Raw genomic sequence first — 27,527 nt, 5'->3', positions numbered from 1 at the left:
ATGAAGCAGGAGGTCACAGGTGGATTCCAGGCAGGGCACAAACCCAAGTTGTGGGCTGTGCAGGAGATAGTCAATCAGTGCTTCTCTCTCATCATTGGTGTTTTTATCTGTCTCGCTCCCTCTCCCTTCCTCTGAAATCAATTTAAAAAATTTATTTTAAAAGGAAGGTTTTTTAAAAAAAGAAATAATACACCATAGCCAAGGAGACTTTATTTGAGAAATGTCAAATTAGGTTGCGTTGCCTGACTTCGTCTAAGAACATTAACCTCTGTGGGCTTCAGTAACTGTTTGACACCCCTGGTCTCATTTGAGAAGTTTCTGTTCTTCTAGCATTAAATAAAGGAGCCAATTGCTTTCTTACTACCTTTCAGACTCGGAGTGTGTGTGGATGACCAAAGAATTATCTCCAAATCAGGACATTTACGAAGAAAAATTATCCCAGGTAACGATAATGGGAAGACTTACAAGCTCTGATAACTTTGAGTGTTCCACATTAGGGGAAAACTGGAAAGGTGAAGACCTGTTTGAGAGGGACCTGGTAAGTAAGAAGCCACAGTTTAGGCAAGAGACGGTCAATCATATAGGTGCGCTCATTGAGAAAAAAGACCACTCTAACAAACCTGGGACAGCTTTTCATCTGAATACATTTTCTTATGTAAAACACATATTTCCCATTGAAGAGAGAACATACAATTTTGACACAGATAAGGAAAGCTTAAAAACACAGGCATTTGTTAAAAAACACAAGCAAGTCTGTGGAGGAAAGAAACTTCTGAAATGCAAAGACTGTGAGAAAACTTTCAGCAAAATCTCTACCCTGACTCTTCATCAAAGAATCCATACCGGAGAGAAACCCTATGAATGTATTGCGTGTGGAAAGGCCTTTAGCCAGAGTGCCCACCTAGCTCAACATCAGAGAACACACACGGGAGAAAAACCCTTTGAGTGCGCCGAGTGCAGGAAATCCTTTAGCCAGAATGCTCATCTTATTCAACACCAGCGAGTTCACACTGGGGAGAAGCCTTATCGGTGCCAGCGCTGCACCAAAGCCTTCAGCCAGCTTGCACACCTCGCTCAGCATCAGAGGGTCCACACAGGAGAGAAACCCTATGAGTGCATTGAGTGCGGGAAGGCGTTCAGCGATTGCTCCTCCCTGGCTCATCATCGAAGAATTCACACGGGAAAGAGGCCCTATGAATGCGCTGACTGTGGGAAAGCCTTCAGGCAGAATGCTTCTCTCATCCGCCACCGGAGGTACTATCACACCGGAGAGAAACCCTTTGGCTGCGCCAACTGTGGGAAGGCTTTTACAGACCACATCGGACTCATTCAGCATAAGAGAATTCACACCGGAGAGAGGCCTTACAAATGTGACACGTGTGGGAAGGCGTTCAGCCACGGCTCCTCCCTGACTGTACATCAGAGAATTCACACGGGAGAGAAACCATACGCGTGTGCGTTCTGCGAGAGAGCCTTCAGCCACCGCGGCTCTCTCACTCTTCACCAGAGAGTTCACACCGGGGAGAAACCCTACGAATGTCAGGAATGTGGGCAAGCGTTTCGGCAGAGCACACACCTGGCTCATCACCAGAGAGTTCACACCGGAGAGAAGCCTTATGAGTGTCAGGAGTGCGGCAAGGCCTTCAGCCAGAATGCACACCTCGCCCAGCATCGCAAAACACACACGGGAGAGAAGCCTTATGAGTGTGAGGAGTGCGGCCGGGCCTTCAGCCAGATCGTACACCTCGCCCAGCACCGGCGGGTTCACACGGGCGAGAAGCCTTACAAATGTACCGAATGCGGGAAGGCCTTCAGCGATGGCTCCTATCTGGTCCAACATCAGAGACTCCACACTGGGAAAAGACCATACGAATGCCTCGAGTGTGGGAAGGCATTCAGGCAGAGGGCGTACCTGATTTGTCACCAAAGGTGTCACACAGGTGAGAAGCCCTTTGAGTGTAATGTGTGCGGGAAAGCCTTCAGCCACCGCAAATCCCTTACTCTGCATCAGAGGGTTCATACGGGGGAGAAACCTTACGAGTGTCAGGAATGTAGCAAAGCCTTCAGCCAGGTAGCCCACCTGACGCTGCATCGGAGAATCCACACTGGAGAAAGGCCCTACGGGTGTGAGGAATGTGGGAAGGCCTTCCGGCAGAGCGTTCATCTCGCGTATCACCAGCGAATTCATACTGGAGAGTCCTCCTCCTCCTGCTCCTCCTCCTCCACTCGTCCCTCCTCCGCGCCCATGTGCCACCGAGTCCTCTAGTTCAGTCTCCCCAGGCCTCTAGAATCCACCCACACTCCCCAGTCTATGTCCCGTCAGCCTAATCCAGGACTTTTGCAAATAGCGTTACAGCCATTTTCCCTCTTGCTCCCCTCAAGTACATAGTTTTAACACTGTAGTCAGCTTAACCTCTTAAAAATTAAAATGTACTCATGTTACTTTCCATTCAAAACACAGATTTTGAAGACTATTAGGTGATCCATTTAAAGGGCTCAGCACATAATCCGTGGCACATAATTAGAGTAAAAGTTGCCTTACAGATATGTCCACCTACAAGGAAAAGGAACCAGTAGCTCAGGATTACGAAACCTGCAGTCTTCAGAGCAGACAGAGGGCTCTCAACTCTCCCTGTAGGTACGAAAAGTGAACACACCGGGAATTGAAGGAGTCTGTGATCCACAGGGTGACATGGCGGCTTACTGCTCCCTCTGTGTGAATAAATATGAGTAGCACTGATGATGATGAGGAGTGCTTCTCAGTGCACTTAGAAGTGAGAATAGGCCAATCAGGACAAAGTCGTTTGGTAGAATGGAGGACTAGCCAGGGGAGAGTATTGAACACAAACCCAAACAAGCTAGGAAACTCAAATAGATTCATAGCATGGAACAAACTGGAAGAGGTAGTTCAACGCTGTGACTGATTGAAATGCATCATGACAATTCCTGAGATATTGATATTGTTCTAGAGCAGCCGTGGGCAAACTACGGCCCGCGGGCCGGATCCGGCCCGTTTGAAATGAATAAAACTAAATAAAAAAAAGACCGTACCCTTTTATGTAATGATGTTTACTTTGAATTTATATGAGTTCACACAAACACTCCATCCATGCTTTTGTTCCGGCCCTCCAGTCCAGTTTAAGAACCCATTGTGGCCCTCGAGTCAAAAAGTTTGCCCACCCCTGTTCTAGAGCGTAAAATAAATATAAATCTTCCCATCTTGTTCTATGAAACTGAAGACTGATCCCAAAACAGAGAAACGTATACTGCAATCAGCGTATAAATGTACACGCTAAAATGTAAACTTATTTTTTAAAGGCAGACGTGTCTGTACAGAAAGACTCAGTCTGGCAAAGGTTTTTCTCCCCACGTTAAATATGTAAATTCACTGATGTTCCAGTAAAAGTCCCTGTGTATTGTAAAGGCAGCAATAGAATTATGATAAACAAGGAACGTAGTACTCGTTCCGCTAACCTTGATTGAGCACTTACTGTTTCAGATGCTGAGGACACACTAGGGTGCAAAATGTACAAAGAGTTTTTGCTCTTACAGATCAGGTGGGGGAAGACACGAAGAAGTGAAATACACAGTATCTGAGGAGTATGTGACATGTACCGTCATGAGAAATCTAGAGAAGGAGCTTGGGGCCTGGCTGGGTAGCTCAATTGGTTAGAGTGTCATCCCGACATGCCAGGGAGAGTGCAGGTTCGATCCCCGGTCAGGGCACGTACAAGATTCAATGAATGAATGCATAAATAAGTGGAACAGCACATCAATGTTTCTCTCTAAAAAAAACTAAATTTTTTTTAAAAAAGGGACGAGCTAGGGAGTTCTGGGAAGAATGCCCTTCCTACCCCTAGAACGTGTGGCAGTAGCGGCAGGGGAGGGGGGAGAGCAGCAGGAACTGTCAGACACAAAGGGAATAAGGAGAGCAGAGCAGTCGCGATGGCCCAAGGCAGAGAGTAGGACGCTTCAGTGCTGTGGGAAGAGAACCGATGCTGTGTTCACACATTAGCAACAGTGATTGAGAGGCAGGTGGCAGATGTGTTTCTGTAACAGCCTCATTGAGATGTAATTCACACACCATACAGTTCACCCACTTGAAGTACACGACGCATGGACGTGGTCAGAGTTGTGCAGCCATCGCCACAGTTGCTTTTAGAACACTTACTTCACCCCAAAAGCATGCCCGTGTCCTTTAGTAGTTCCCCCCGCCCTGGAGGAGTACTCTGAGCTCTCGGCTCCCTTGTGACTGCTGCAGTCCACTGGAGGGCCCTGTGAGGGGACCTCTTCCCTCTCTTTTCTTTTTTATTAATCCTCGCCCGAGGATTCCATCAACTTTCAGAGAGAGTGGAGGGGAGAAGGAGAGACAGAAGGAAACATCAATGTGAGAGAGACATCTGCACGTGCCCAGACCAGGGCCAGGGATCAGATTGAACCTGCAATGGAGGTACATGTGCTTGATGGAAATCGAGCCCCAGACCCTTCAGTCTGCAGGCCAGCGCTCTATCCACTGAGCCATACTGCTAGGGCGTGAGAAGCTCTCTTATCCAGAGGACATGGCCCCTCTACTTTGGCATAGAAACTAGGAGCACTGCATTCCTTGTTCTACAGGAGATGGGCGCGGGCTTCTCCCACCTGTGTGGAGGGTTCAGACCCTCCTTATATATGTGTGGTCAGAAGCATGCTCATTGCATTGGGAGAATTGGAGTGACACTGAGCTCTCCAGGGAGACCGAGATCTCTCCCTGGCACACTGACAAAGCTTGAAAGGTTAAAGATGTAAAGGTAAGATGTTAAGGTACCAGACAGAGTTAGAATATTCCTATCATCTTGCCCTGGGGCAGATCCTCTTAAGTATTGCGCACGACCCAGGAGCTGGTTTTTATGCGGAAAACATCAGAGTCAAAGTTAATAGACAAATGAGAGACCGAAAGGATATGTTTGCAACAAATGAAGGGTAATCCTCATATTCAGAGCACTGATACACCTCAGTCATAGTCACATCTGCAACTCGGTAGAAAAAGAAGCATTCTTCATTGCAGAGGGAGAAATGGACAAAGCTAACAGCCAGGTCAAAGAAGGTGAAATAAAACAGCTAATGAAAAATACACGATATCACTAGTAGGGAGAAAAATGCAAAATAAAGTGATGATATATCCACTTTTTCCCAATAGATAGATTTTAAATCACAGAAGAGTGATAATACTTGGTGAAAGTGTGAAAAGACAATTCCATGGTCAGTTATACAAGTTGTCATATGTATATATTATTTGAATCAAAATTCCTCAGAAACCAAAGTGTGCAAAGGTAGGTGAACATATGATGGCAAAAAATTTTTTTAAGTGGTAAATTATTAGGGTAATCAGCAGTGGTCGGCAAACTGCGGCTTGTGAGCCACATGAGACTCTTTGGCCCCTTGAGTGTGGCTCTTCCACAAAATACCAACGTCTGGGCCACGAAGTTTCAATCACACTGTACGTGCACACTCGCACGTGGTATTTTGTGGAAGAGCCACACTCAAGGGGCCAAAGAGCCGCATGTGGCTCGCAAGCCGCAGTTTGCCGACCCCTGGGATAATGGGTAAGTGGGTAAGTTAATTATTGTGTATTCATTCAATAGAATTATGCAGTTGTTTAAAAAAGAAATATAAGTGTGTATATAGGCATAGAGAAATAACTGTGCCATACTAAATGAAAAAAAATTTTCAGACCTATATTCTAGCATAAACTCATAATTGTGATATCAAAAATAAAACCTAAGTTATATATTTTTCTGTCTTTCTCTGCCTGTTTTTTCTTGCCCCCTTCTTACAATGACACCATCTCTCCTTTTGCGTAACTGGCCAGCCCTGCCGTATGGTTCTGATGGACCTGGCTGATCGAATTTTCTGGAAACACCTTAAAGGTGTGAGGCTGGTGCTCTTTGGAGCCACCTGGGCTTTGTGCTTTCCAAGGTTGTAATCCCTCAAACTACCCATCATCCTTCCAGCACTTCATTTCTGGCTCATATTCCTCACTTTACAGCAAGTAAACAAACTTAATATACTAGAAGAATCTGGTAGGAAGATGGGGGAATAGGCAATAGGATCTTTGGGAACTTTGAGGTGTGAGGATTGGTTTGGGTTTGAGAAGGGGGAAGTGAGACTTCTGCTTCTTTTCTAGCCTCGGGAAGTCACACCTCCTGGTGTGGGCCCTGGGCAGATATCCGAGTGAGTTATTTTTCGTGGGAGTAGCCTGAGAGGAACAGAGGTCGAGGATCCTGGATAGTGACAGTTTTAAGAGGAAAAGGAACGCTAGTCCAGAGAGTGTAACTGATGCTGGTACCTCACTGCTCTGAGTAGTTTAAACGCAGCTCATGAACTTCTAGTGTCAAGGCAAAAAATTTCAGCTCAGGGTTCTGTGTGATGTGGCTGGGAGATCCTTACACTGTTTGAAGTCACAGGATTAAGGCTGCTCGAGCGATGGCCGGGTAGTCAGGTGGTTAGAGCTTCACCTCAGTACACCAAGGTTGCAGGTTCGATCTCTGGTCCGGGCACATACAAGAATCTACCAATAAATGCATACATAAATGGAACAGAAAATTGATGTATGTCTCTCTCTCTCTCTTTCTCTCTCTCTCTCAAAAAAGAAAAAAATTACTCTCCCACATCCCCCAACCCAAGGTAACCATCATACTGAATCCTGACACATCTGTCTCCCGTTTTCCCTTTTTTGGGGGGAGGGGGGGATGTACATCATTTTCCTACAGAAATGGTTTATAGATTCTGTTAATAGTTACAGTCAGGTTGTAGTCAGGCCCTGCCGTCCTAAGAGCCAAGGCTGCCTCTTAAAAATGACGGTGCAGTTTTTGCCCTCGTCTACTTCATTTCATGCTCCTCACAGCCCAGAGAGCTTTGTTTCTAGGCAACAGCAGGGCGGATGGGTTCTTTGAAGACGTCAGAGAGAGAGAGAGCTGTGCATTCTGCCTAGAGAGTCAGCAATACAGACGGTTCCCCCAATGAGGTTCAGCGTCATGGCCAGGTCTGTGGGGAAAGGGTTCAGCACCACGGACAGTTCAGGCAAAAAATTCTGACATTGGTTTCAGCACCATGGACAGGTCCGGGGGGGGCGGCTCGGTCTGCCTGGCTTGGCTCAACAGGCAGGTCTGTCTGAAAAGGGATTTCAGCACCACGGACAGTGTATAGATGGGGAAAGGGGTGGCACCACCACAGACAAGGTCGATCCCAAAGAGGGTTCAGCGCCCTGGCCAGGTCTAGGGGGGAAGGGTTTCAGCACCGTACACAAGAGCCTTGGGAATGTGTTTCAGCCTTGCGGACAGGGCCGTGTGCTTCAGAACCATGGACAATTCAGCAGACCCCCCCCCCTCCCGCTAGACAGGCCTATGGGGAGGTTTCAGCACCACGGGCAGGTCTATGGGGGTGGTTTCAGCACCACGGACAGGTCTATGGGATGTGGTTCAGCACCACGGACAGGTCTATGAGGAAGTGGTCTCAGCACCACGGGACAGGCCTATGGGGAAAGTGGTTTCAGCACCACGGACAGGTCTATGAGGAGAGTGGTTTCAGCACCACGGACAGGTCTATGGGAGTGGTTTCAGCACCACGGACAGGCCTATGAGGAAAGTGGTTTCAGCACCACGGACAGCTCTATGGGGGTGTTTCAGCACCACGGACAGGTCTATGAGGAACGTGGTTTCAGCACCACGGACAGGTTTGTGGGCCGTGGTTTCAGCACCACGGACAGGGCTTAAAAAGTACATGCAGGCCTATCTGTATGGCGTTCAGCACCGCGGACAGCGCGCCAGTGCCCTGCTTTCCCAGGGGCCTCTGTAGCTGCCTGTGCTCTTCTGAGCAGATTCCTGACCCCACTTCCCACCCTCACCCCAGAGTCTCTGAATGCTGGCATCTCAGCCGTCCAGGCTCTCCTGGTGTGAACCTCAGAAGCACAGGCACCAAATGCTTACCATGCCCCAGAGGGAATCCTGGTTTTCTCCATACTCACACAAAAAACTCGACCCTGCTCAGTGCCCTGCTGGACACTCGGCTGCACAGGCTCAAAGTCCAGAAGTCTCCCTTGAGTTCTCCTTCTGTCTCACCTCTCACACCCTGTCCATCAGTGAGTCCTCTCAGCTCCATCTCCACAGTGTATTCAGAATCGGTCCCCTGTGCCACCCCCTCATTCCGGTCACCATCATTCTCATTTTCACCTGGTTTATTGCAACCGCCTCCTACAGGGTCCTTCCACTGTACCCATTGCCCCTTCGCGAGCCCCTTCTCCGAACAGCAGCTTGAGGATGTCAACCAGGTTATATGACCCCCTTTCTCTGTACCATCCCATCCATGCCTTCCCAGCACACCTGCGATCACATTGTAAGATGTTACTGTGGCTTTCAAGACCCTGGATGCCTCTCTGGTCTTATCTCCCATCACCCCCTTTATTGCCTGAACACTGGACACACAGGCCAGGAGAAAATACCTCCAGATGAACAGGCAAAGGATATTGATATCACAGGCCAGGAGAAAATACCTCCAGATGAACAGGCAAAGGATATATATATATATATATATATATATATATATATATATATATCCTCCTATAAGTAACCGCTACACAAACCGATAGAATCATGCAGGGAGGGTATAAGCAGGCAATTCACAGATGAGAAGAGTAACCTGGCGAACAGACATGTAAATTTGCTCCACCTCACCAGTAAGCAGGGAAAAGAAAATATGATTATATAAAAGGAGATCTTTCCCTCATCTATGACTTCGTAAAACATTTTAAAAATTTAATATATATGTTTTAATGTTGACAGTGTTATAGAAGTCCCCTTTTTCTTCCCTTTTGACCCCTTTGCAGAGCCCCTACCGCACCCCACGCCTTTACCACACTATTGTCTGTGTTCATGGGTTATGCATATCTCTTGGTGAATCTCTTTTCGTCTCCCCCCTCTCTGAGAAAAACATTTAAAAATTAAAAAAAACATGCCGAGGCCGGTTTGGCTCAGTGGATGGAGCGTCGGCCTGCGGACTGAGGGGTCCCAGGTTCGATTCCGGTCAAGGGCATGTGCCTGGGTTGCGGGCACATCCCCGGTGGGAGATGTGCAGAGGGCAGCTGATCAGTGTTTCTCTCTCATCGATGTTTCTGACTCTGTCTCTCTCCCTTCCTCTCTGTGGAGAATCAATGGAATATATTTTTTAAAAATGTGTTTTTAGTGCTCTAGCTGGTTTGGCTCAGTGGATAGAGCATTGGCCTGTGGACTGAAAGGTCCTGGGTTCGAGTCCAGTCAAGGGCACATGCCCGGGTTGCGGGCTAGATTCCCCAGTAAGGGGTGTGCAGGAGGCAGCTGATCGATGATTCTCTCTCAATCTTAATGTTTCTAACTCTCTCTCCCTTCATCTCTGAAATCAATAAAAATATATATTTTTAAAAAATGTGTTTTTATTGATTTTTTAGAGAGAGAGGGAAAGGGAGAGGAAGAGAGATAGAAACATGGATCGGCTGCTCCTGCACGCTCCCTACTGGGGATGGAGCCAACAACCCAGGCATGTGCCCTGACCTGGAAAGAACCAGCGACTTCTCAGTGCACGGGATGATGTTCAACCAGCTGAGCCACACCGGCCAGGGCTTTTATTTTATTTTATTTTATTTTATTTTATTTTATTTTATTTTATTTTATTTTGATGTAGCCTCCAGGAGAGCAGTTTGGAGGTAGTCGCTGCATTGTTCAAGGTGCATAATAATGATAACAAGGGCCGCTATCGGTTAACAGCTATTGGCTATTAAACAGCATATAGGCATTATTTATTTATTTTTTACCTTCACAGCAATCCTGCGAGGGAGTAAGGCATATTCTTTCTAAAAAGAATGGGAAACTGAGGCACGGAGATGACAAGTGGCAACGACACAGTAGTGGCAAAGGGCAGAGCCAGCCCCTGACCCCCGGGTCCCCAGGCTGCCACGCTCCTGCCAGCGCCTCCCTCCCTCCCTCCTCCCCCACCCCCTGCCCTGATCGGGACCTAGTGGTTGCCTTAGTGCAGCGGTTCTCAACCTGTGGGTCGCTACCCCTTTGGGGGTCGAACGGCCCTTTCACAGGGTCGCCTAAGACCATCGGAAAACACATGTATAATTACATATTGTTTTTGTGATGAATCACTATGCTTTCGTTATGTTCAATTTGTAACAATGAAAATGGGGGTCACCACAACATGAGGAACTGGATTAAAGGGTCGCGGCGTTAGGAAGGTTGAGAACCATTGCGGGCTTAGTGGGATGTGGACGTAACGTCCAGGCCCATCGGCGGGGGGTGGACAGCGCTTCCCACTGAGGCCGACCTCTCGGCCATCCCCACCCCCCAACCCCCGCGCTGCGGGCACGGCGTCACTGCTCCGCTCCCCTCCCCACACCCTCCCCCCTGCCAGGCGCAGGCTCCCCGGCCAGGGAAGGAGGAGGGGACTAGCCGCCCTCCCTCCCTCTCCTCCCCTCCCTCCCACCCCACCCCGTCCGCAGCCTCCGCGCCTGCGCAGCCGAGATTCCTGCCGCGCCATCTCTGCAGCAGCGCCTGGACGGGTCTGGTTGGGGAGGGTGAGTCCTTCCAGGGGCCCCGCGGGCGGCGGGGGCGGGGAACGGGGCTGGGGGCGCGGGCGGTGGTGAGGGGACCGGGATGGGAACGAGCGCGCCCGGGGCGAGGGGCCAGGGCCGCTGCAGAGGTGGCCGAGGGCTGGGTCGGGCTGTGCCCCGGCCGGTGGGTTCGTTGCCCCTGAATTTCGGCCTGGACGCCGGGAGGGCGGGTGCCCTACGCCGATGTCCCCGCGTCTGTCCGCGCGCGGTTTGCCGCGGGGGCTCCGTGTCCCGGTGCGCCCTCCCCGCGCGCGTGTGCGCCGGGCGTGTCTGGGTACGTGTGCCCCCCCCCCCCCCCCCCGCTCCCCGCAGCGGCTGGGCGTTCGGGGCAGGGAGACGGGGTTCGCCTCCCCGCCGGCTCCAGGGAGCCCTGCGGCCCTGACCGGGGCCTGCGCCCTCCGTCCGCACAGTGTCTGCCGCCCTGGCTCAGCCACAGGACGCGCGTGCGCAGCGCCTGGCCCTCCGCCGCATTGCGGACCGGCCGCCGGCTGCAGTTACTGTTATTGTCGTCGCTGTTGTTCCCGTCCCCCTGCCCCCCCCCCCTCCCTTCTCCATCAGCAGATCCAGCTCCTTCCGACCTGGACCCGTGGCTCTGGGCTTCTCCCTCCGCCACCCTCCCCCCTGCATTCCCTGGGCTTAAACGCACGATCCAGGACGTCTCCCACCGAAAATAAAACAAAACCAGAAACGAAACAGCTTTCCATCCAGACCGATTAATTTCATTTTAGTTTAGTTGTTGGCAGATCTCCCCCTCCTGCCCCCCTTTCCCCTCCTCCACCTCCCTCCTCCCTCCCTCCTCCCTCCCTCCCTCCCTCTGGCCTTCACTACACTGAAGTCTGGGTTTTCTTATTTATTTATTTATTTATGTGTTTATTTTTAAAAATATATTTTATTGACTTTTTACAGAGAGGAAGGGAGAGGGACAGAGAGTTAGAAACATCGATCAGCCACCTCCTGCCCCCCCCCCCCCCCCCCACTGGGGACGTGCCCGCAACCAAGGCACATGCCCCTGACCGGAATCGAACCTGGGACCCCTCAGTCCGCAGGCCGACGCTCCATCCACTGAGCCAGACCGGTTACGGCTATTTATTTATTTTTAATCCTCACTCAGGGATATGTTTTTATTGATTTGAGCGAGAGAGGAAGGGAGGGGGAGAGAGAGAGAGACACCCGTCAATTGCCTTCCTGCAGTTGCCTGGACCAGGGTTTGAACCCCCAACCTGGGTATGTGAACTGACCGGGAATTGAACCCGCAACCTCTTTGGTGTAGATTAAGATGAGGAGCCACCGGGCCGGGGCTTGTCTGGGTTTCTTGGAAACTGTGTCTGTGCTGGTGGCCCCTCCCACCACCCCCTGCACCTCCCCAGCCCACAGTGACCCGCGCACTGCAGCCCAGGCCTAACCCAGCCCACCGCCTGTGCTCACTGGCTCCCAGACTGTCTTCCTTCTACTTTTTTAAAAAAATAAATATATATATTAAATTTAAATATGTGTTTTAATTGTTGACAGCATTACGGATGTCTCCCATTTCCCCCCCCCCCCCCCCCTTAGCCTCCCTCCACCTCAGGCCTTCACCCCACTATTGTCCGTGTCCATGGGTTGTGCATATGTGCACATAAGTTCTTTGGTTAATCTCTTCCCGCCCCCACCCTCCCCTCTGAGACATGCCAGTCTGTTGCATGCTCCTATGTCTCTGGCTGTATTTTGTTTTGTCCATTAGATTCCACGTATGAGTGAGATCATGTGGTGCTTGTCGCTCTCTGACTGGCTTATTCCACTGAACATGGTGCTCTCCAGGTCCCTCCATGCTGCCTCAGAGGGTAAAACACACTTCTTTTTTACAGCTGCATCGTATTCCATGGTGTAAATGTGCCACAGGTTGGGGTTTTTTTTGTTTGTTTGTTTTATTATTTTTTATCCACTCATCTACTGATGGGCACGTGGGCTGTTTCCAGGTCTTAGCTATTGTAAATTGTGCTGCTATGAATACACGGGTGCATGTATCCTTTCTGATTGGTGTTTTGGGATTCTTGGGGTATATCCCTAGAAGTGAGATCACTGGGTCACATGGCAATTCCATATTTAATTTTTTTTAAGGCAGATCCATCATTTATTTATTTGTTTTAAATATATCTTTATTGATTTTTTTACAGAGAGGAAGGGAGAGGGATAGAGAGTTAGAAACATTGATGAGAGAGAAACATCAATCAGCTGCCTCCTGCACACCCCCTACTGGGGATGTGCCCGCAACCAAGTTACATGCCCTTGACCAGAATCGAACCTGGGACCCTTGAGTCCGCAGGCCGACGCTCTATCCACTGAGCCAAACTGGTTAGGACCATATTTAATTTTTTGAGGAAACTCCATACTGTTTTCCACAGTGGCTGCACCAGTCTGCATTCCCACCAACAGTGCACTTCTGGGACTATATCCCAAGAATCCCCAAAACACCAATCAGAAAGAATGTGTGCACCCCTATGTTCATAGCAGCTCAAGTTACAGTAGCCCAGATGGGGGAACAGCCCAAGGGCCCACCCATGGATGAGTGGATAAAGGAGCTGTGGGACATGTACACCATGGAATACTATGCAGCCGTAAAAAAGAAGGATCTTGTACCCTTTAAGACAGCATGGAGGGACCTGGAGAGTATTGTGCTAAGTGAAATAAGCCAGTTAGACAAACCCATCCCTTAAACAAAGAAAATGTGGACATTTTCTTACATACCTACACGGCCATTTCCACACTAAAAAAATCAATGAGAATTCCTTGATGTCACAGAGTACTCAGCCCAGAATCAAATTTCCTTGAGGGTCTCATTTTAAAAATTGGTTTTTACAGCAGGTGCCTTTGAACGAGGCTCCAGACATGGTCGCACAGGAATTTGATTGTTGAGTTGCTCACATTTCTTTGAAGTAGAGCATCTGCCTTTGGTGTGTTTTGTACTGATTTTTAATTTTTTTTGAGAGAGAGAGAGAAAAACATCAATTTGTTGTTCCATTTATTTATTTAAATATATTTTTATTGATTTCAGAGAGGAAGAGAGGGAGAGAGAGAGAAACATCAACGATGAGAGAGAATCATGGATCGGCTGCCTCCTGCACGCCCCACACTGGGGATCAAGTCCACAACCCGGGCATGTGCCCTTGACCGGAACCGAACCGGGACCCTTCAGTCCTCAGGCGACGCTCTATCCACTGGGCCACACCGGCCAGGGCTCTTCCTTTTTTTTTTTTTTCATGACAGCAAAACAGAAAACCAGGCCTGCAGGAGGCTGGTGGAGGGACAGACCCTTTGCTCTGCAGCCAGAGGGAGTCTGTGTGTGAGTGTCTCCCAGGAACTCCTGGCTCTGCCTTGGCACATGGAATGAGTGTGTGTGTGTGTGTCTGTGTGTGTGTGTTGCTTTATTTGTCTCCAGAGCACACATCATTGTTCCACACACTGTCTCTCTCTCTCCCGGCACTAGACCGTAACCCGATGAGGGGAGGGCAGGGAGCTCTGCTCCCGTCAGTGCGTCCCTGGGTGCCCAGGACCAGCGCCCGGCACCCATGGCGCTCTGTGCGTACTTGCTGAATGTCTGTTGGTCCTCAGGTTCCAAGCCTGCACCCAGGGGACCCAACGGGACCTTTGGACCGAGGAGAAGACCACCTGGAGACATGCAGAGTCTGCGGCCTGAGCAGCTGCGGGGGCTGATGCAGCCCGAGATGACCCAGCTGCTGCTGCCGCCCTACGAGACCAGGGTGCCCTACGAGACCAGGGTGCCCTACGAGACCAGGGCCTGGGACCAGAGCAGGACCTGGGACCAGAGCAGGGCCTGGGACCGGCGCGCCGCCTTCCTCCAGGACTGGGTGGCGGTGAGGGTGCCTGCCGGTGCTGGTGACCAGAAAGGTGAGGGCGCAGGTCCCGCGGGAGGTGGCGGGGAACTCGAGGCAGAGCCTGGGGAGGACGAGACAATCGTTGCTTCACTGACCCATTCAACACGTTTTTCAAGTTTTATTTAGTTACTAGTGGCCCGGTGCACGACATTCATGCACAGGGGGGTGGGGCGGGGGCAGGGTGTCCCTCAGCCCAGCCTGCACCCTCTCCAACCTGGGACCCCTCAGGCCTAAATCAGCAGTCAGATATCCCTCTTGCAATCCAGGACTGCTGGCTCCTAACCTCTCAACTGCCTGCCTGCCTGATCACCCCTAACCACTCTGCCTGCTGACCTGCTCACCCTCAACTGCCCCCCCTGCCGGCCTGCTTGCCCCCAACTGCCCCCCCCTCCATGGTCTGATCGCCTCCAACTGCCCTCCCCTGCCAGCCTGATCGCCCCTAACCACCTCTGCCTTGGCCCCGCCACCATGGCTTTGTCCAGAAGGATGTCCGGAAGGTCTCCTGGCCTAATTAGCATATTACCCTTTTATTAGTATAGACTAGAGGCCTGATGAGTGAAATTCATGCAAGAGTAGGCCTTCCTTTCCCCAGCTGCTGGCACCGCCTTCCCTCTGGCACCCGAGGGACCCAGGCTTCCCTCACAGTCTTCGTCCGGAAGGTTGCTGGAAGATGTCCAGTCTGTTTAGCATATTACACTTTATTATTATAGATTTTTGTTAGTCCTCACCCAAGGATATTTTTCCCATTGATTTTTATTTATTTATTTATTTTATTTTCCATTGATTTTCAGAGAGCGTGGCAGGGAGAGAGGGAGGGAGGAGAGAGAGAGAAACATCGATGTGAGAGAGAGCAAGCAGAGCCCCCTAGCTGGCCTGATCTCTCACACACGGCTCCTTTCTCACCCACCTCCCCCTCACACAGACCTGTCTTCTCAAGAGACCAGGCTCCCCCAGGAGTGGAAAGCGGTGGAAGATGACTCGGAGGAATCCCGGGTAAGTCGGGGTTCCCGCCTGTCACGAATGTCCCACCTGCAACCTCAGTGAGCTGTCTCACTCCCTTCCTGCCATTTCCCTGCCCCACAAATGTCTGTTGAGGGATGTGAGCCCCACGAGGTCGCCCACGGGAAACAGAACACATTTCTATGGTGGCCAGACATGGCGTGGAAGGTGTCCCTGGGGTGTGTGTAACTCCAACCACGAATACCCTCAACTCTTCACTCATAAATTCATTATCACTTAACCACTCATTCATCTACTCCCTCATTCAGCCACCCTAACTTTCATTTGTCTACTCATTACACATCCATTCCAGCCATCCACCTGTCCATCATCCACCCATCTATCCATCCTCCATCCATTCTTCCAGCTATCCATCCATCCATTTACTTATCCATCTATCATCCACCCATCCATCCATCCCATCTGTCCATCTGTTCATCATCCATCCATCCATCCATCTATCCATCCACCATCCATCCATTTATTCATCTATCTATCCATCCAACCACTTATTCATCCATCCATCTATCCACCTATCCATTTATTAATTTGTCCTTCTGTTCGTCCATCCATCCATCCATCCATCCATCCATCCATCCATCCATCCACCCACCCACCTTATCTGTCTATCTGCTTCTCCATCCATTGACCCTCCCATTTACCCATTGAACATCCCCCAACCATTCAACTGTCCTCACCCGAGGATATTTGTCCATTGGTTTTTAGAGAGAGTGGGAGGAAGGGAGGGAGGGAGGGAGGGAGGGAGGGAGGGAGGGAGGGAGGAGACAGAGAGAGAAACATCGATTGTGAAGGAGACACATCGATTGGTTGCCCTCTACATGAGCTCCGACTGGGGCCAGGGATTGAACCTGCAACCCAGGTATGTGTCCTTGACCGGGAATCGAGCCCTCAACCCTCCAGTGGGTGGGCCGATGCTCTCACCACTAAGCCACACCACCCAGGGCTGGGACGCATCCATTTAAGATGCCCGTTAGATATCCGAGTGGAGGTGGCAAGTAGACAGTGAGATGCATACGTCGGGAATTTGGGAGAGGGGCTGGGTCAAGAAATACACACGCACAGGCATATGGGGGTCAGTAGAGTCTAGATCAGTGGTTCTCATCCTTGGCTGCACATTAGAATCACCTGGGAATCTTTTTAAAAATCCTGATTTCTGGGCCTCATCCTCCGGAAATTCTGTTTGTTATGGGGTGGGGCCACAACATTAGTAGCAAAGAAACAGAATTCCCGGAGGATGAGGCCCAGAAATCAGGATTTTAAAAAGATTCCCAGGCGATTCTAATGTGCAGCCAAGGTTGAAAACCACTGGTCTAGATGGTATTTAAAATGGTGAGACTTTATCGCTTTGAAATTGTCCTCCCACGTTCCGATATTTCCTCTTCTGGGGCGTAGGGATGCTACGTCCGTTATCTTTCATCCGCCCCGGAATTCCATCAGCTCTTCTGTCCACATGCGGGTCAGTCCCGTGGCCCCGTTTTCCCGCAGGTAACAGCGGTGGCCCCTCCCTTCCCACTTTCATCCTTCTCTCCCCCTTCGGTTTCAGGGCGCCGTGGAGTGGCCGCGACCCCCCCAGCAAACGACCTTACTCCTGATCGTGTGCGGCCTCTTCCTGTTCCTGGTGTTAACGGGGATGCCCGCTGTGTTCTACATCTAAGCCCGTTCGGAAGGCGGCGAAGGAAGCGCCCGGGTGATCTTTTGAGAGAGAGATGGAGGGAGGGAGAGAGAGAGAAACGTCGATGTGTTGTTCCACTTACTCCTGCACTCCTCGGTTGACCCTTGTGTGAGCCCCGACTGGGAACCGAACCCCCAGCCTTGGTGTATCCAGACAAAGCTCTAACCAACTGAGCAACCCAGCCAGGGAGTCCTCCCTGTCCCCAATTTTGAGCACTTCACTCATTTACCGTTCCTTTTGACAAAACCACGTGCTATCCTAGTAGACGTAGTCGCACCGACGTGCTTCTAGTCCCAGCCGTGGCCACGTCGTGAGGTCCGATCATTCGTGTTCTGTTCCGTAGGTCGTTGTGCTTCGAAACTCGGTGATTGGGTTTATTTATCTGGTACAACCAGTGTTGTGTCTGTGACTTCCCGCACGGTGGACAGAGAACGTGGCCTGTGACAATGTGTTTCCCACACCTTTCCAGAAAGCTTTCCCCGTGGCCAGAACGTGTCCCACACTACCACACGTCCCACGGGCATTTAAGAGGAATACGTAGCTTCTGCCCGTGGAACTGGAAACCCGGTCAGTCAGCTCAGTCTCACCAGTCGTGTTGTTCGGAGCCAGGCGCCGGGTCCTAGTGGCCTAAACCCCCAGCTGCCGGAAGCCAGGGAGGCCGCGCGGAAACCCGTTGGCACAGTCCTGTCTGCCAGTGCAGTGTTCCTAGCTGTGTCTGTGTTCGTGTTCATCAGCTGTGTGCTTTGACGCCTGCGTGTAGCATTGTGACGTCCTTGCCAAGTAGATTAAGAACTCGTGGCCACACATGTGTCCGGCGTTTAGGACGAGCTCAATAAACGGTAGTGAAAACCCGACTCGGCGTCTTCGTCAAATAGAAAAAGACCGTCTTTAACCCGCTGAATCCTTGGCCTTCAGTTCTATCTTGTCTCATGACAGCCCTGTTTTTTTTTTGTTGTTTTTTTTTTAAAGATTTTTTAATTGGGGCAACCAAGGTTGGGTTCCCTCCCTGCAGCAGGTAGTTTTTCTGTAATAAAACTTTGCTTTTGCTCAAAAAACAAACAAAACAAAACAAAAAAGATTTTTAATTGCTGTTGTTTTTTTGTTGTTGTTTTTTTGTTTTTGTTTTTTTTTAGAGAGAGAGGAAGGGGGAGGGAGAAAGAGAGTGAAACATCAATCGGCTGCCTCCTGTTTGCAACCTTTCGTTCACTGGGGATCAAGACTGAACCCCCCAGGTGTATGGGACGATGCCTAACCAATCTGGCCACAGGGGGCAGGAATACATCCTGATTTTTAAAAATTCCTGTGTGTGTGTGTGTGTGTGTGTGTATAGACATGCGTATTTAGAGTCTGTGTCATTTTTATAAAAAATGTGTGTTGATTTTTAGAGAGAGATGAAGGGAGAGAGATAGATGGAAACATCCATGAGAGAGGAACATCATGGACCGGCTGGTGTGGCTCAGTGGTTGAGCGTCCACCCAGGAACCAAGAGGTCCCCAGTTCAATTCGTAATTTATATATATATATATATATATATATATATATATATATATACTGATTTCAGAGAGATGGAGATAGAAACATCAATGATGAGAGTCATTGATCGGCTGCCTCCTGCACACCCCCTACTGGGGTTCGAGCCCACAACCCAGGCATGTGCCCTTGACCAGAATCCAATTCAGGACCCTTCAGTCCGAAGGCCGATGCTCTATCCACTGAGCCAAACCGGCCAGGGCCCAGGCGGACTCACTTCCACGGGCCTTCCCACGGCCTCACCGAGTCAGCTGGCGGGATTTGGGGGGCGTATCGGATCCTGTCTCCTCTTCCTCTCCTGCTGATTGCATTCAACAAGCCACGGCTGGCCCTTGTTAAAGGCATATGCGTCCTGACTGGCACATTCCTCGGGATTGGCAAATACAGAAGCTCAGCCAGGCCGGCGTGGCTCAGGGGTTGAGCGTCCACCTATGAACCGGGAGGTCAGGGTTCGATACCCAGTCAGGGCACATCCGGGGTTGTGGGCTCGATCCCCAGTGGGGGGTGTGCAGGAGGCAGCCGATCAATGATTCGTTCTCATCATTGATGTTTCTCCCTCTCCCTTCCACTCTGAAATTAATAAAAAATATATTTTAAAAAATAAAATGGGGGTGGGGGGATCGGGGGTGCCTCCCTGGCTGCCAGGGGGCCCTGGCTTGTCATTCTCCTCATGAATCCGCCCACTCCCAGGACGGGCCAAGGGCTGGGGGCCAGAGGCTGGGTCGCTGGGGGACGGCCGTGCACGCGGCCACCTGCTCCCCTTGGCTTCCCTGAAACCCCTGCGTTTCAAAGCAGCGGTTCTCAACCTGTGGGTCGCGACCCCTTTGGGGGTCGAATGAACCTTTCACAGGGGTCGCCTAAAACCATCGGAAAACACATATATAATTACATATTGTTTTTGTGATTCATCACTATGCTTTAATCATGTTCAATTTGTAACAATGAAATCGGGGGTCACCACAACATGAGGAACTGTATGAAAGGGTCCCGGCGTTAGGAAGGTTGAGAACCACTGTTTCAAAGGCTCCAAGACAAGGATTTGTGCGAACTCCTCCACCAGGGGGCGCAGCCTCGCACAGCAGGCGGACGGGCAGACTCCCATCACCCTCTCCCCCCTCCCCTGCTGCCGGGACCAGGGTCACAGCCGGGCAATGAGCCACCAGGGGAGGCAGCGACCATCGGAGCAGCGATGCCCCGGGGGCAGCAGATTTCTGCGTGGGAGCCCTGCCCTGCAGACACGGCCCCGCGCCTGCGTAATAGCAGCGCGCTCCAGCCTCTGCGCCTGCGCACTGTGATCAGGCCGGCTCTCCTTGAGTGGCAGAGGCTGGCCCCACCCACGCCCCAGCTGAACCCCCGGCCCCGCCCACGTCCTGGCTGACCCCGCCCGCTGCTGGGGGGTGGGTTTCTCCTGTTCTCTTGGGTGATGGGACTGGACCCCATGAATGTAAACTAGGATTCCATTTCACTCATTCATCCATTCGCCGGGCATTCCCAGAGCACCTACTGTGCGCTGAGGCCCAAGCTGGGCGAAGTCTGGACCAGAGGGAGGAGCCAGACTGTGTGGTCCATGACCCCGAGGGGATGTTAGGGCTGGCGTTGAGGAATGTTCACCTATTATTCACATACCCGACCTATTAATTTATATCTCCTGAGCACCTACTGTGCGCTGAGACCGGAGCTGGGCCATGTCTGTGGCACAGGGAGCAACCAGCTGTATTGACCCCAACCCTAAATGACTCCAGGACGGATGCTGCGATGGACAACTATTCATTTGGTCACCAGGCACTTCTTGAGGACCTACTATGTGCTGAGGCCTGGGCTTGGCAAAGTTTGAGTCAGTGGAAAGAACCAGAATGTGTGGTCTTTGATTCTGAGGGGATCCAGGGCTGATGCTAAGGATGCTCACCTGCTATTTACTCATTTACTTGGCCTATTAATTGATATCTCCTGAGGACCTACTGTGTGCTGAGAACTGCGATGGGCGCTGTCTGGGGCATAGGGAAGAACCAGCTCTGTTGTCCCCAACCCTGAGCAACCCAGGGCTGGTGGTGGGATGTGCAATTATTCATTCAGTAACCCAGCACTTCTTGGGGACCTACTGTGTGCTGAGACTTGTCCAGGAGATCCTAGAAGTTAAAAAAAAAAAAAAAGGCACTCTTCTCCCAGGCCCTTACCAAAGGGAGTAAACCTTTTATTCATTTATCGAACAAATGCCTGCTCAGTCATGGAATCAACAATTACAAGGCCAGCCCCAAACCCACAGATACTTCTTCGGGTCCGCGTTGGTGGTTCACGTTTATAATTCTGAACCCGAGCGGGGGCGGGGAAGGGTGTCAGGGGGTCTGGCAGATGCAGGGTGCAGCCCCAGCCCCGCGACATCCTCCGTGGGTGGCCTTGGGCAAGTCACGAGTTTCTCTGAGCCTCGGTTTCCTCACAGGCAGCAGGGGGATGACCGGGTATCTCCCCACTTGTGCCATGAGGCTGGAGAGGAGGGGGCGCGTGGACTGAGCATGGTGCCTGGAGCAGGAGGCCCGTTACCCCTCAGCTCTGACTCTGCTGGTCCCCGGAGTTTTCTGCGGGGTCACTAGGGCTAACAGGCTTCTCCCCCCGGGGCGAGCGCCGGGGTCCAGTTGGGGGTGGCGGCTGCGCGGTGGGGACCCCGCGCGGGCTGCGCTGGTGGGACTCCCGGTCGCTGTGCGTCCTCTGGTGGCGGGTGAGGGCGGAGCAGAAGCTGAAGGCCCGGCCGCAGCCGCCGCACTCGTAGGGCCGCTCGCCCGTGTGCACGAGGTGGTGCTGGATCAGGGAGCCGCGGTGGCGGAAGGCCTTGCCGCACTCGGGGCACGAGTAGGGCCGCTCCCCGGTGTGCGTGCGCCGGTGCAGCGAGAGCGCCGCGCCCTGGCGGAAGGCCTGGCCGCAGTCCCCGCACCGGAAGGGCTTCTCGCCCGCGTGGATCTTCTGATGCTCCAGGAGCGAGGACACGCGGCCGAAGGACGCCCCGCACTTGGGGCACTTGTAGGGCCGCGCGCCCGTGTGCCGCAGGCGGTGCTGCGCCAGGTGCGAGCGGTGGCTGAAGGCGCGGCCGCAGGCCCCGCAGGCGAAGGGCCGCTCGCCCGTGTGCACGCGCCGGTGCTGGGCCAGGTGCGCCCCCTGCGCGAAGGTCCGGCCGCACTGGCCGCAGGCGAAGGGCCGCTCCCCGGTGTGGGTGCGCAGGTGCTGGGCCAGCGACGCGCTCTGGCCGAAGGACGCGCCGCACTCGGCGCACCGGTAGGGCCGCTCGCCCGTGTGCACGCGCCGGTGCTGGGCCAGGTGCGCCCGCTGCGCGAAGGTCCGGCCGCACTGGCCGCAGGCGAAGGGCCGCTCGGCCGTGTGCGTGCGGCGGTGGCGCAGCAGCGCCGAGGGGAAGCGGAAGGCCTTCGGGCACAGCGCGCAGGCCAACGGCTTCTGGTCGCTGTGCACGCGCTGGTGCTCCCGCAGGGCCGCGCGGCCGCGGAAGGCCTTGGCGCACTGGCCGCAGGCGAAGGGCCGCTCGCCCGTGTGCACGCGCCGGTGCTGGGCCAGGCGCGCGGGCCGCGTGAAGGCCTTGTCGCAGTCGGGACAGGCGTGCGGCCGCTCGCCCGCGTGGGTGCGCCGGTGCGCCGCCAGGTAGGAGCCCTGGCTGAAGGCCCGGCCGCACTGGGCGCAGGCGAAGGGCCGCTCGCCCGTGTGCACGCGCAGGTGCAGGGTCAGGTGCACGCGCTGGCGGAAGGCCCGGCCGCACTGCGGGCACGCGAACGGCTTCTCCCCGGTGTGCGTCCGGCGGTGCAGGGTGAGCGCCGAGCAGTAGCGGAAGGCCTTGCCGCAGTCCTCGCACTTCCACGGCTTCCCCGGCCCCGCGGCCTCGGCATCCTTTGGGGGCTTTCGCTTTCCCTGTGCGGCGCGCCTGGGGGGCCGGCGGGGGGCCTGGGTGACCTGCGGGCTCGGTCTGGCTCCTGGGACCCCCTCCCGGTCGTCCGCACGGTCCCCGGCGGGGTCGTCTTCACAGGCCTCTGGCTGCAAACCGCTCTCCTGGTCTTCCTTCCGGTCCTTGACGCGACCCTCGTGCACCCGGGCTTCTCCCAGCTCAGGGCGGCGGGAGGCGGCCGTGGCCGGGAGGCCGTCCATCCCTGCTCCCCCCGCTGCTGCCTTGATTTCTCTTCTCAGAACCGGATCTGGACAAGATAAACCAAAACAAAAAATAAAAATCAAAGAGGTTTGCCGTTTGTCCTGCACTGGGAACGGCGCAGCACTGGGTCACAAACGGGCAACGAAAGGGCGACAGACATGCTCAGAGGCAGACATACACACATCGCGTCCCACAGACACACACGGAGTTGCACACAATTACACCTCGGGGGGCAGTTACGGCACCAACTCAGCCTTGCACGCCCTAACACGGGCCTCCCTGAGCGGTGGTACAGTCCTCCCCACGCACGGGAGGCGGGATCTCGCGCACCTGCACGGCTCCGAGCGCACCTGCAGTCACCTTTGCACATGCACACGCAGCTACACACACGCGTGCGCGCGCGGTGACGCACACCGGCCTCCTCACGCATAGTCACGCGCAGAAGTCACAGGCACACCCAGGGGGCCCGGCTCCAGGCTGGCGGGCACACTGCACACCGACACGCCCGTGGAACCACGCCCCTCTCGCCCAGGAGGACAGCTGCACACGTGCCCAGAGTCACACATGGACAGAGGTCCCCACGTGCATGGACACACGCTCGTTGATGCACACACGTTTGCAAACGTGTGCAAACGCAGTGACACGTAGGCACAGGCTCACACGCCGAGGCTGAGTGACAGGGACAGGTTACACACTTGCACGGAGCCACGCAGGTGCAAACACACGGGGACACATGCACACGCCGCTGGAGTCACGGACGTGAAGACACACACACAGGCGCGGGCACGCGCACATCCACCGGCGCGTGCGCACATCACGCGCCCCGCGCCCTCGCACCCCGGGACCCGCTTCGAAGGCCTGGAGCGGCTGCGCCGAGCCTGGTAGGTTCGGGTCAGGTTCTCCTCGGTCTCCGGCCCTGCCAGGCCCGCGCGGACCTCCGGTGCCCCCTGGTCCCGTGGTGGCGCGGACGTGCAAGCCACACAGTTCAAGGTGGAGGTCGCCGCGGACCGGGCCCCAGGGCCAGGCTGGCGCGGAATACGCGTGCGCACCGAGAGCGACAGCCCGCGCACGGCTCCAAAAACTACAACACCCAGAAGGCGTCGCGCGCCAGTCTGCGCTGCGACTAGGGGCCGCAGCGCCTGGGTAAACGAAACTGCAAGTCCCAGAAGGCCTTGCACCTGCACTGGGAGCCTCGGAGGGGCGGGCGGCTGAGGGTGGGGCTTAGACTTGTCAGGTTAGAGCTCCGCCCATTACGGCCTGGAAAGGGTGGTGGGCGGGGCCAGTCCTATGGTGGCTGGACTCTTCTTTTTTTAAAAAAATATATTTTATTAATTATTATTATTTTTAAAAAATATTTATTGATTTCAGAGAGGAAGGGAGTGGGAGAGAGACATAGACATCAATGATGAGAGAGAATCATTGATCACATGCCTCCTACTGGGGATGGTGCCCGCAACCTGGGCATGTGTCCTTGGCTGGAATCGAACCCGGGACCCTTCAGTTAGCAGGCCGCTCTATCTGCTGAGCTAAACCGGGTAGGGCTATTTAAAAATATATATTTTATTGATTTCAGTGAGGAAATGAATAAAATATATTTCAGAGAGGGATAGATATATAGAAACATCAATGATGAGAGAATCATTAATTGGCTGCCTCCTGCACGCCCCCCACTGGGGATCAAGCCTGCAACCTGGGCATGTGCCCTGACGGGGAGTCAAACCGTGGCCTCCTGGTTCATAGGTCGATGCTCAACCACTGAGCCACATGGTCCAGGCTGGACTCTCCTAACTCAGGAGGTTTCAGAGTCCAAAGGCTTAGAAAAAAACGCGTCTGAGGACTAGAGAGGCTACGTCACTTACCTCAAGCCACACAGCACAAAAGGGTGGGAGCTGGTGTTTGCAACCCACAGTTCAAACGGTTTCAGGCGGTTGTGGAAGCCTGAAAACGGGTGCGATTGCCCGGCCGGTGTGGCTCAGTGGTTGAGCGTTGACCTACGAACCAGGAGGTCAGGGCACATCCCCAGGTTTCAGACTCTATGGCCAGTGGGGGGCGTGCAGGAGGCAGCCGATCCATGATTCTCTCTCATTGACGTTTCTCTCTCTCTCTCTCTCCCTTCCTCTCTGAAATCAATAAAAATGTATATTAAAGATAAATAAATGATAAGGAAGTAGGCCAAACGTGAAGCAAGATAAACACAGTGTTGATCTTCAGTCACCGTGAAGGACACTGCGAAGAGAGACCCACGGTTTCTCCGAGGAGGCGATGTGGCCAAGGCGAGTGAGCCACCACCAGGGGGCGCTGGGCACCAGGGAATGAAGAAAACCCGCCCAAACAGAGCCTTTTCCTCACAAAATAAGGGAAAATGGAAGATTCCAGCGGGAGCCTCTGGGATCAGGGGGGAGGCTGGGGAGGCAAAGGGGTCACGCGCTGTGAGCGGGTTGGGGTCCCCAGTCCTTTGGGCCCAGGAAATACGGGTTAAGGCCCTCCGCCCAACCCCCCAATTTTTTACAAACGGCTCCGGAAGCACAAGGAAGAAACTTGAACCCGACACGGCTTTCCTGAACGCGGCTTTGGAAGCCAGAAAACCGGTGCCCGCGCCCCTGCCCCCTCCCCTCCCTAGCGCCTGGGTTCGGGAGTGCGAAGATAGCGTTAGCGGTTGCCATGACGACGGGGAAGCCAAGCAGGACGTCACTGGAGTCCGTTGTGTCTGGGTTCCCCGGTCCAGTTCTCTGTAACCTGCTCAGGGCCGGTCTGACTCGGGTGATGATGCCACAGCGGGGCCCCCTGGTGGTTAGAAGCGCCTTGTGCATCAGGGGACCCGGGTTCAAGTCCACCTCCCAGCTGAGCGTCTTGGACAAACTCTTTTTGTTGTTGTTGTTTTTTTAAATTTTTTATTGATTTCAGAGAGGAAGGGAGAAGGAGAGAGAGAGAAACATCAATGATGAGAGAGAATCATGGATCAGCTGCCTCCTGCAGGCCCCCCACTGGGGATGGAGCCCTCAACCCAGGGATAGCCCTGGCCAGCTTGTTCAGTGGCTAGAGCACCAGCCTGCGCACCTGAGGGTCTAAGTTTGATTCCCAGTCAAGGGCACGCACCTGGGTTGCAGGTTGAATCTACCAGCCCCACCTTGGGGGTGTTCAGGAGGCAGCCAATTCTCTCTCTCTCTCTCTCTCTCTCTCTCTCTCTCCCCTCTCCCTTCCACTCTCTAAAAACCAATGGGAAAAAAATATCCTTTCACGTCTTGGGTGAGGATTAAAACCAAACCAAACCACAACAAAAACCAGGGGTAAAGAGAAAGGGAAGAAAATGGGGTACCAAAGCAGAGAGTGGGGGGCAGGAAAAGAGGGGTTCTGAGTGGATTGTGAGACCCAGAGGGCATGTTGGGGGCAAACGGAAGACGCCTGCAGAGATGGGGGGGGGGGTGGTTTTGACGGGAGGGAGGAGGTCCCCAGGCTCTCACAGGTGAGGGACCCAGAGCCCTTGGGCGGATCCTCTCCTCCCACTGAAATGGACCAAGCCCCTGACCCTGAACGTGGGGGCTCCAGGCTCCCAAAGCGCAGCCAGCGACTCTGGGTCCGCGGGGCTTGGCCCATGGAGTGAAGGGCGTGCAGAGTGACGGGGAGGGGCCCGGAGTGGAGCGCAGATGACAGACAGAAAGGGCGGCCGGTGCTTACACGGTGCACCCAAAGGTTGCAGGTTCGCTGGCCCGGCGGGTGGCATGGCTCCGTGGTTGAGCATCAACCTAGGAACCAGGAAATCACGGTTGGATTCCAGGTCAGAGCACATGCCCAGGTTGTGGGCTCCATCCCCAGTGTGGGGCGTGCAGGAGGCAGTCAATCCATGATTCTCTCTCATCACTGATGTTTCTCTCTCTCCCTCCCTCTCCCTTCCTCTCTGAAATCAATAAAAACATATTTTTTAAAAAAGGTTGCAGGTTTGATCCCGGTTGAGGTGTGTTTGAGAGTTAACCGGTGATCTCTCTCTCTCTCTCTCTCTCTCTCTCTCTCTCTCAACATATCCTCAGGTGAGGATTAAAAAAAAAGAAATAATGCTACAATCTATAGATGCATTATAGAGCTGTACACCTGAAACCCATCTAAGTGTACTAATCAATGTCACCCCAATACATTTTTTTTTAAATATATTTTATTGATTTTTCACAGAGAGGAAGGGAAAGAGATAGAAAGTTAGAAACATCGATGAGAGAGAAACATCGATCAGCTGCCTCCTGCACATCTCCTACTGGGGATGTGCCCGCAACCCAGGTACATGCCCTTGACCGGAATCGAACCCGGGACCTTTCAGTCCGCAGGCCGACGCTCTATCCACTGAGCCAAACCGGTTTCGGCATCCCCAATACATTTTTAAAAAGGGGCGGAACGGGGCACAGCAGTGGGTGTACACCCTGACCCCGGGCTCCTGTTTGGCTGTGCGGGTGGGGATACATGGGAGTTTGGGGGCGCTCCGTGACCCCCCACATACACAAATACACACACCTCTGCCACATGGCGAGAAAGGGAGGGACAGACTGGCCAGAGAGAGGAAGACAGAAATGAGGGGGGTGGGTGGAGGAATAGAGGAGAGGAAATAAAAGAGAGGACGGAGAGAGATGTGGGAGAACAGAAAGCGTTTTCCCAAATTTTCGATAAAGCAATTCTCATACAAAATAC

The 27,527-nt window shown here is 53.2% G+C and overlaps 2 protein-coding genes across 6 annotated transcripts in view; one reads left to right on the top strand and one right to left on the bottom strand.

Moving 5' to 3' along the window:
* Positions 1 to 18,039, top strand: part of LOC118655115 (zinc finger protein 470-like) — a 44,335-nt gene extending 26,296 nt beyond the window's left edge. For 3 of the 5 annotated variants that reach the window (XM_036306561.1, XM_036306563.1, XM_036306562.1), the window contains one exon: positions 372 to 3,045. In XM_036306561.1, coding sequence (XP_036162454.1) covers positions 372 to 2,266 — 1,895 coding nt within the window. In that variant the 3' untranslated portion in view covers positions 2,267 to 3,045. Of the gene's footprint in view, positions 1 to 371; positions 3,046 to 10,510; positions 10,586 to 14,209; positions 14,507 to 15,415; positions 15,487 to 17,056 lie in introns of those variants that run through there. The other 2 variants (XM_036306564.1, XM_036306565.1) reach the window with 2 other exon arrangements.
* Positions 18,040 to 20,911: 2,872 nt separating this feature from the next.
* On the bottom strand, positions 20,912 to 23,342 carry ZNF835 (zinc finger protein 835). Its single transcript, XM_036306587.1, has one exon. It carries the CDS (start codon positions 22,853 to 22,855, stop codon positions 21,257 to 21,259), a length of 1,599 nt encoding a protein of 532 aa, XP_036162480.1. The 5' UTR covers positions 22,856 to 23,342; the 3' UTR covers positions 20,912 to 21,256.
* Between the last annotated feature and the right edge of the window lie 4,185 nt (positions 23,343 to 27,527).

This window comes from Myotis myotis, unplaced genomic scaffold (genome assembly GCF_014108235.1).
Source record: "Myotis myotis isolate mMyoMyo1 unplaced genomic scaffold, mMyoMyo1.p scaffold_m19_p_42, whole genome shotgun sequence".
Classification (NCBI taxonomy): domain Eukaryota; kingdom Metazoa; phylum Chordata; class Mammalia; order Chiroptera; family Vespertilionidae; genus Myotis; species Myotis myotis.
This window is presented reverse-complemented; position numbering and strand designations above follow the sequence as displayed.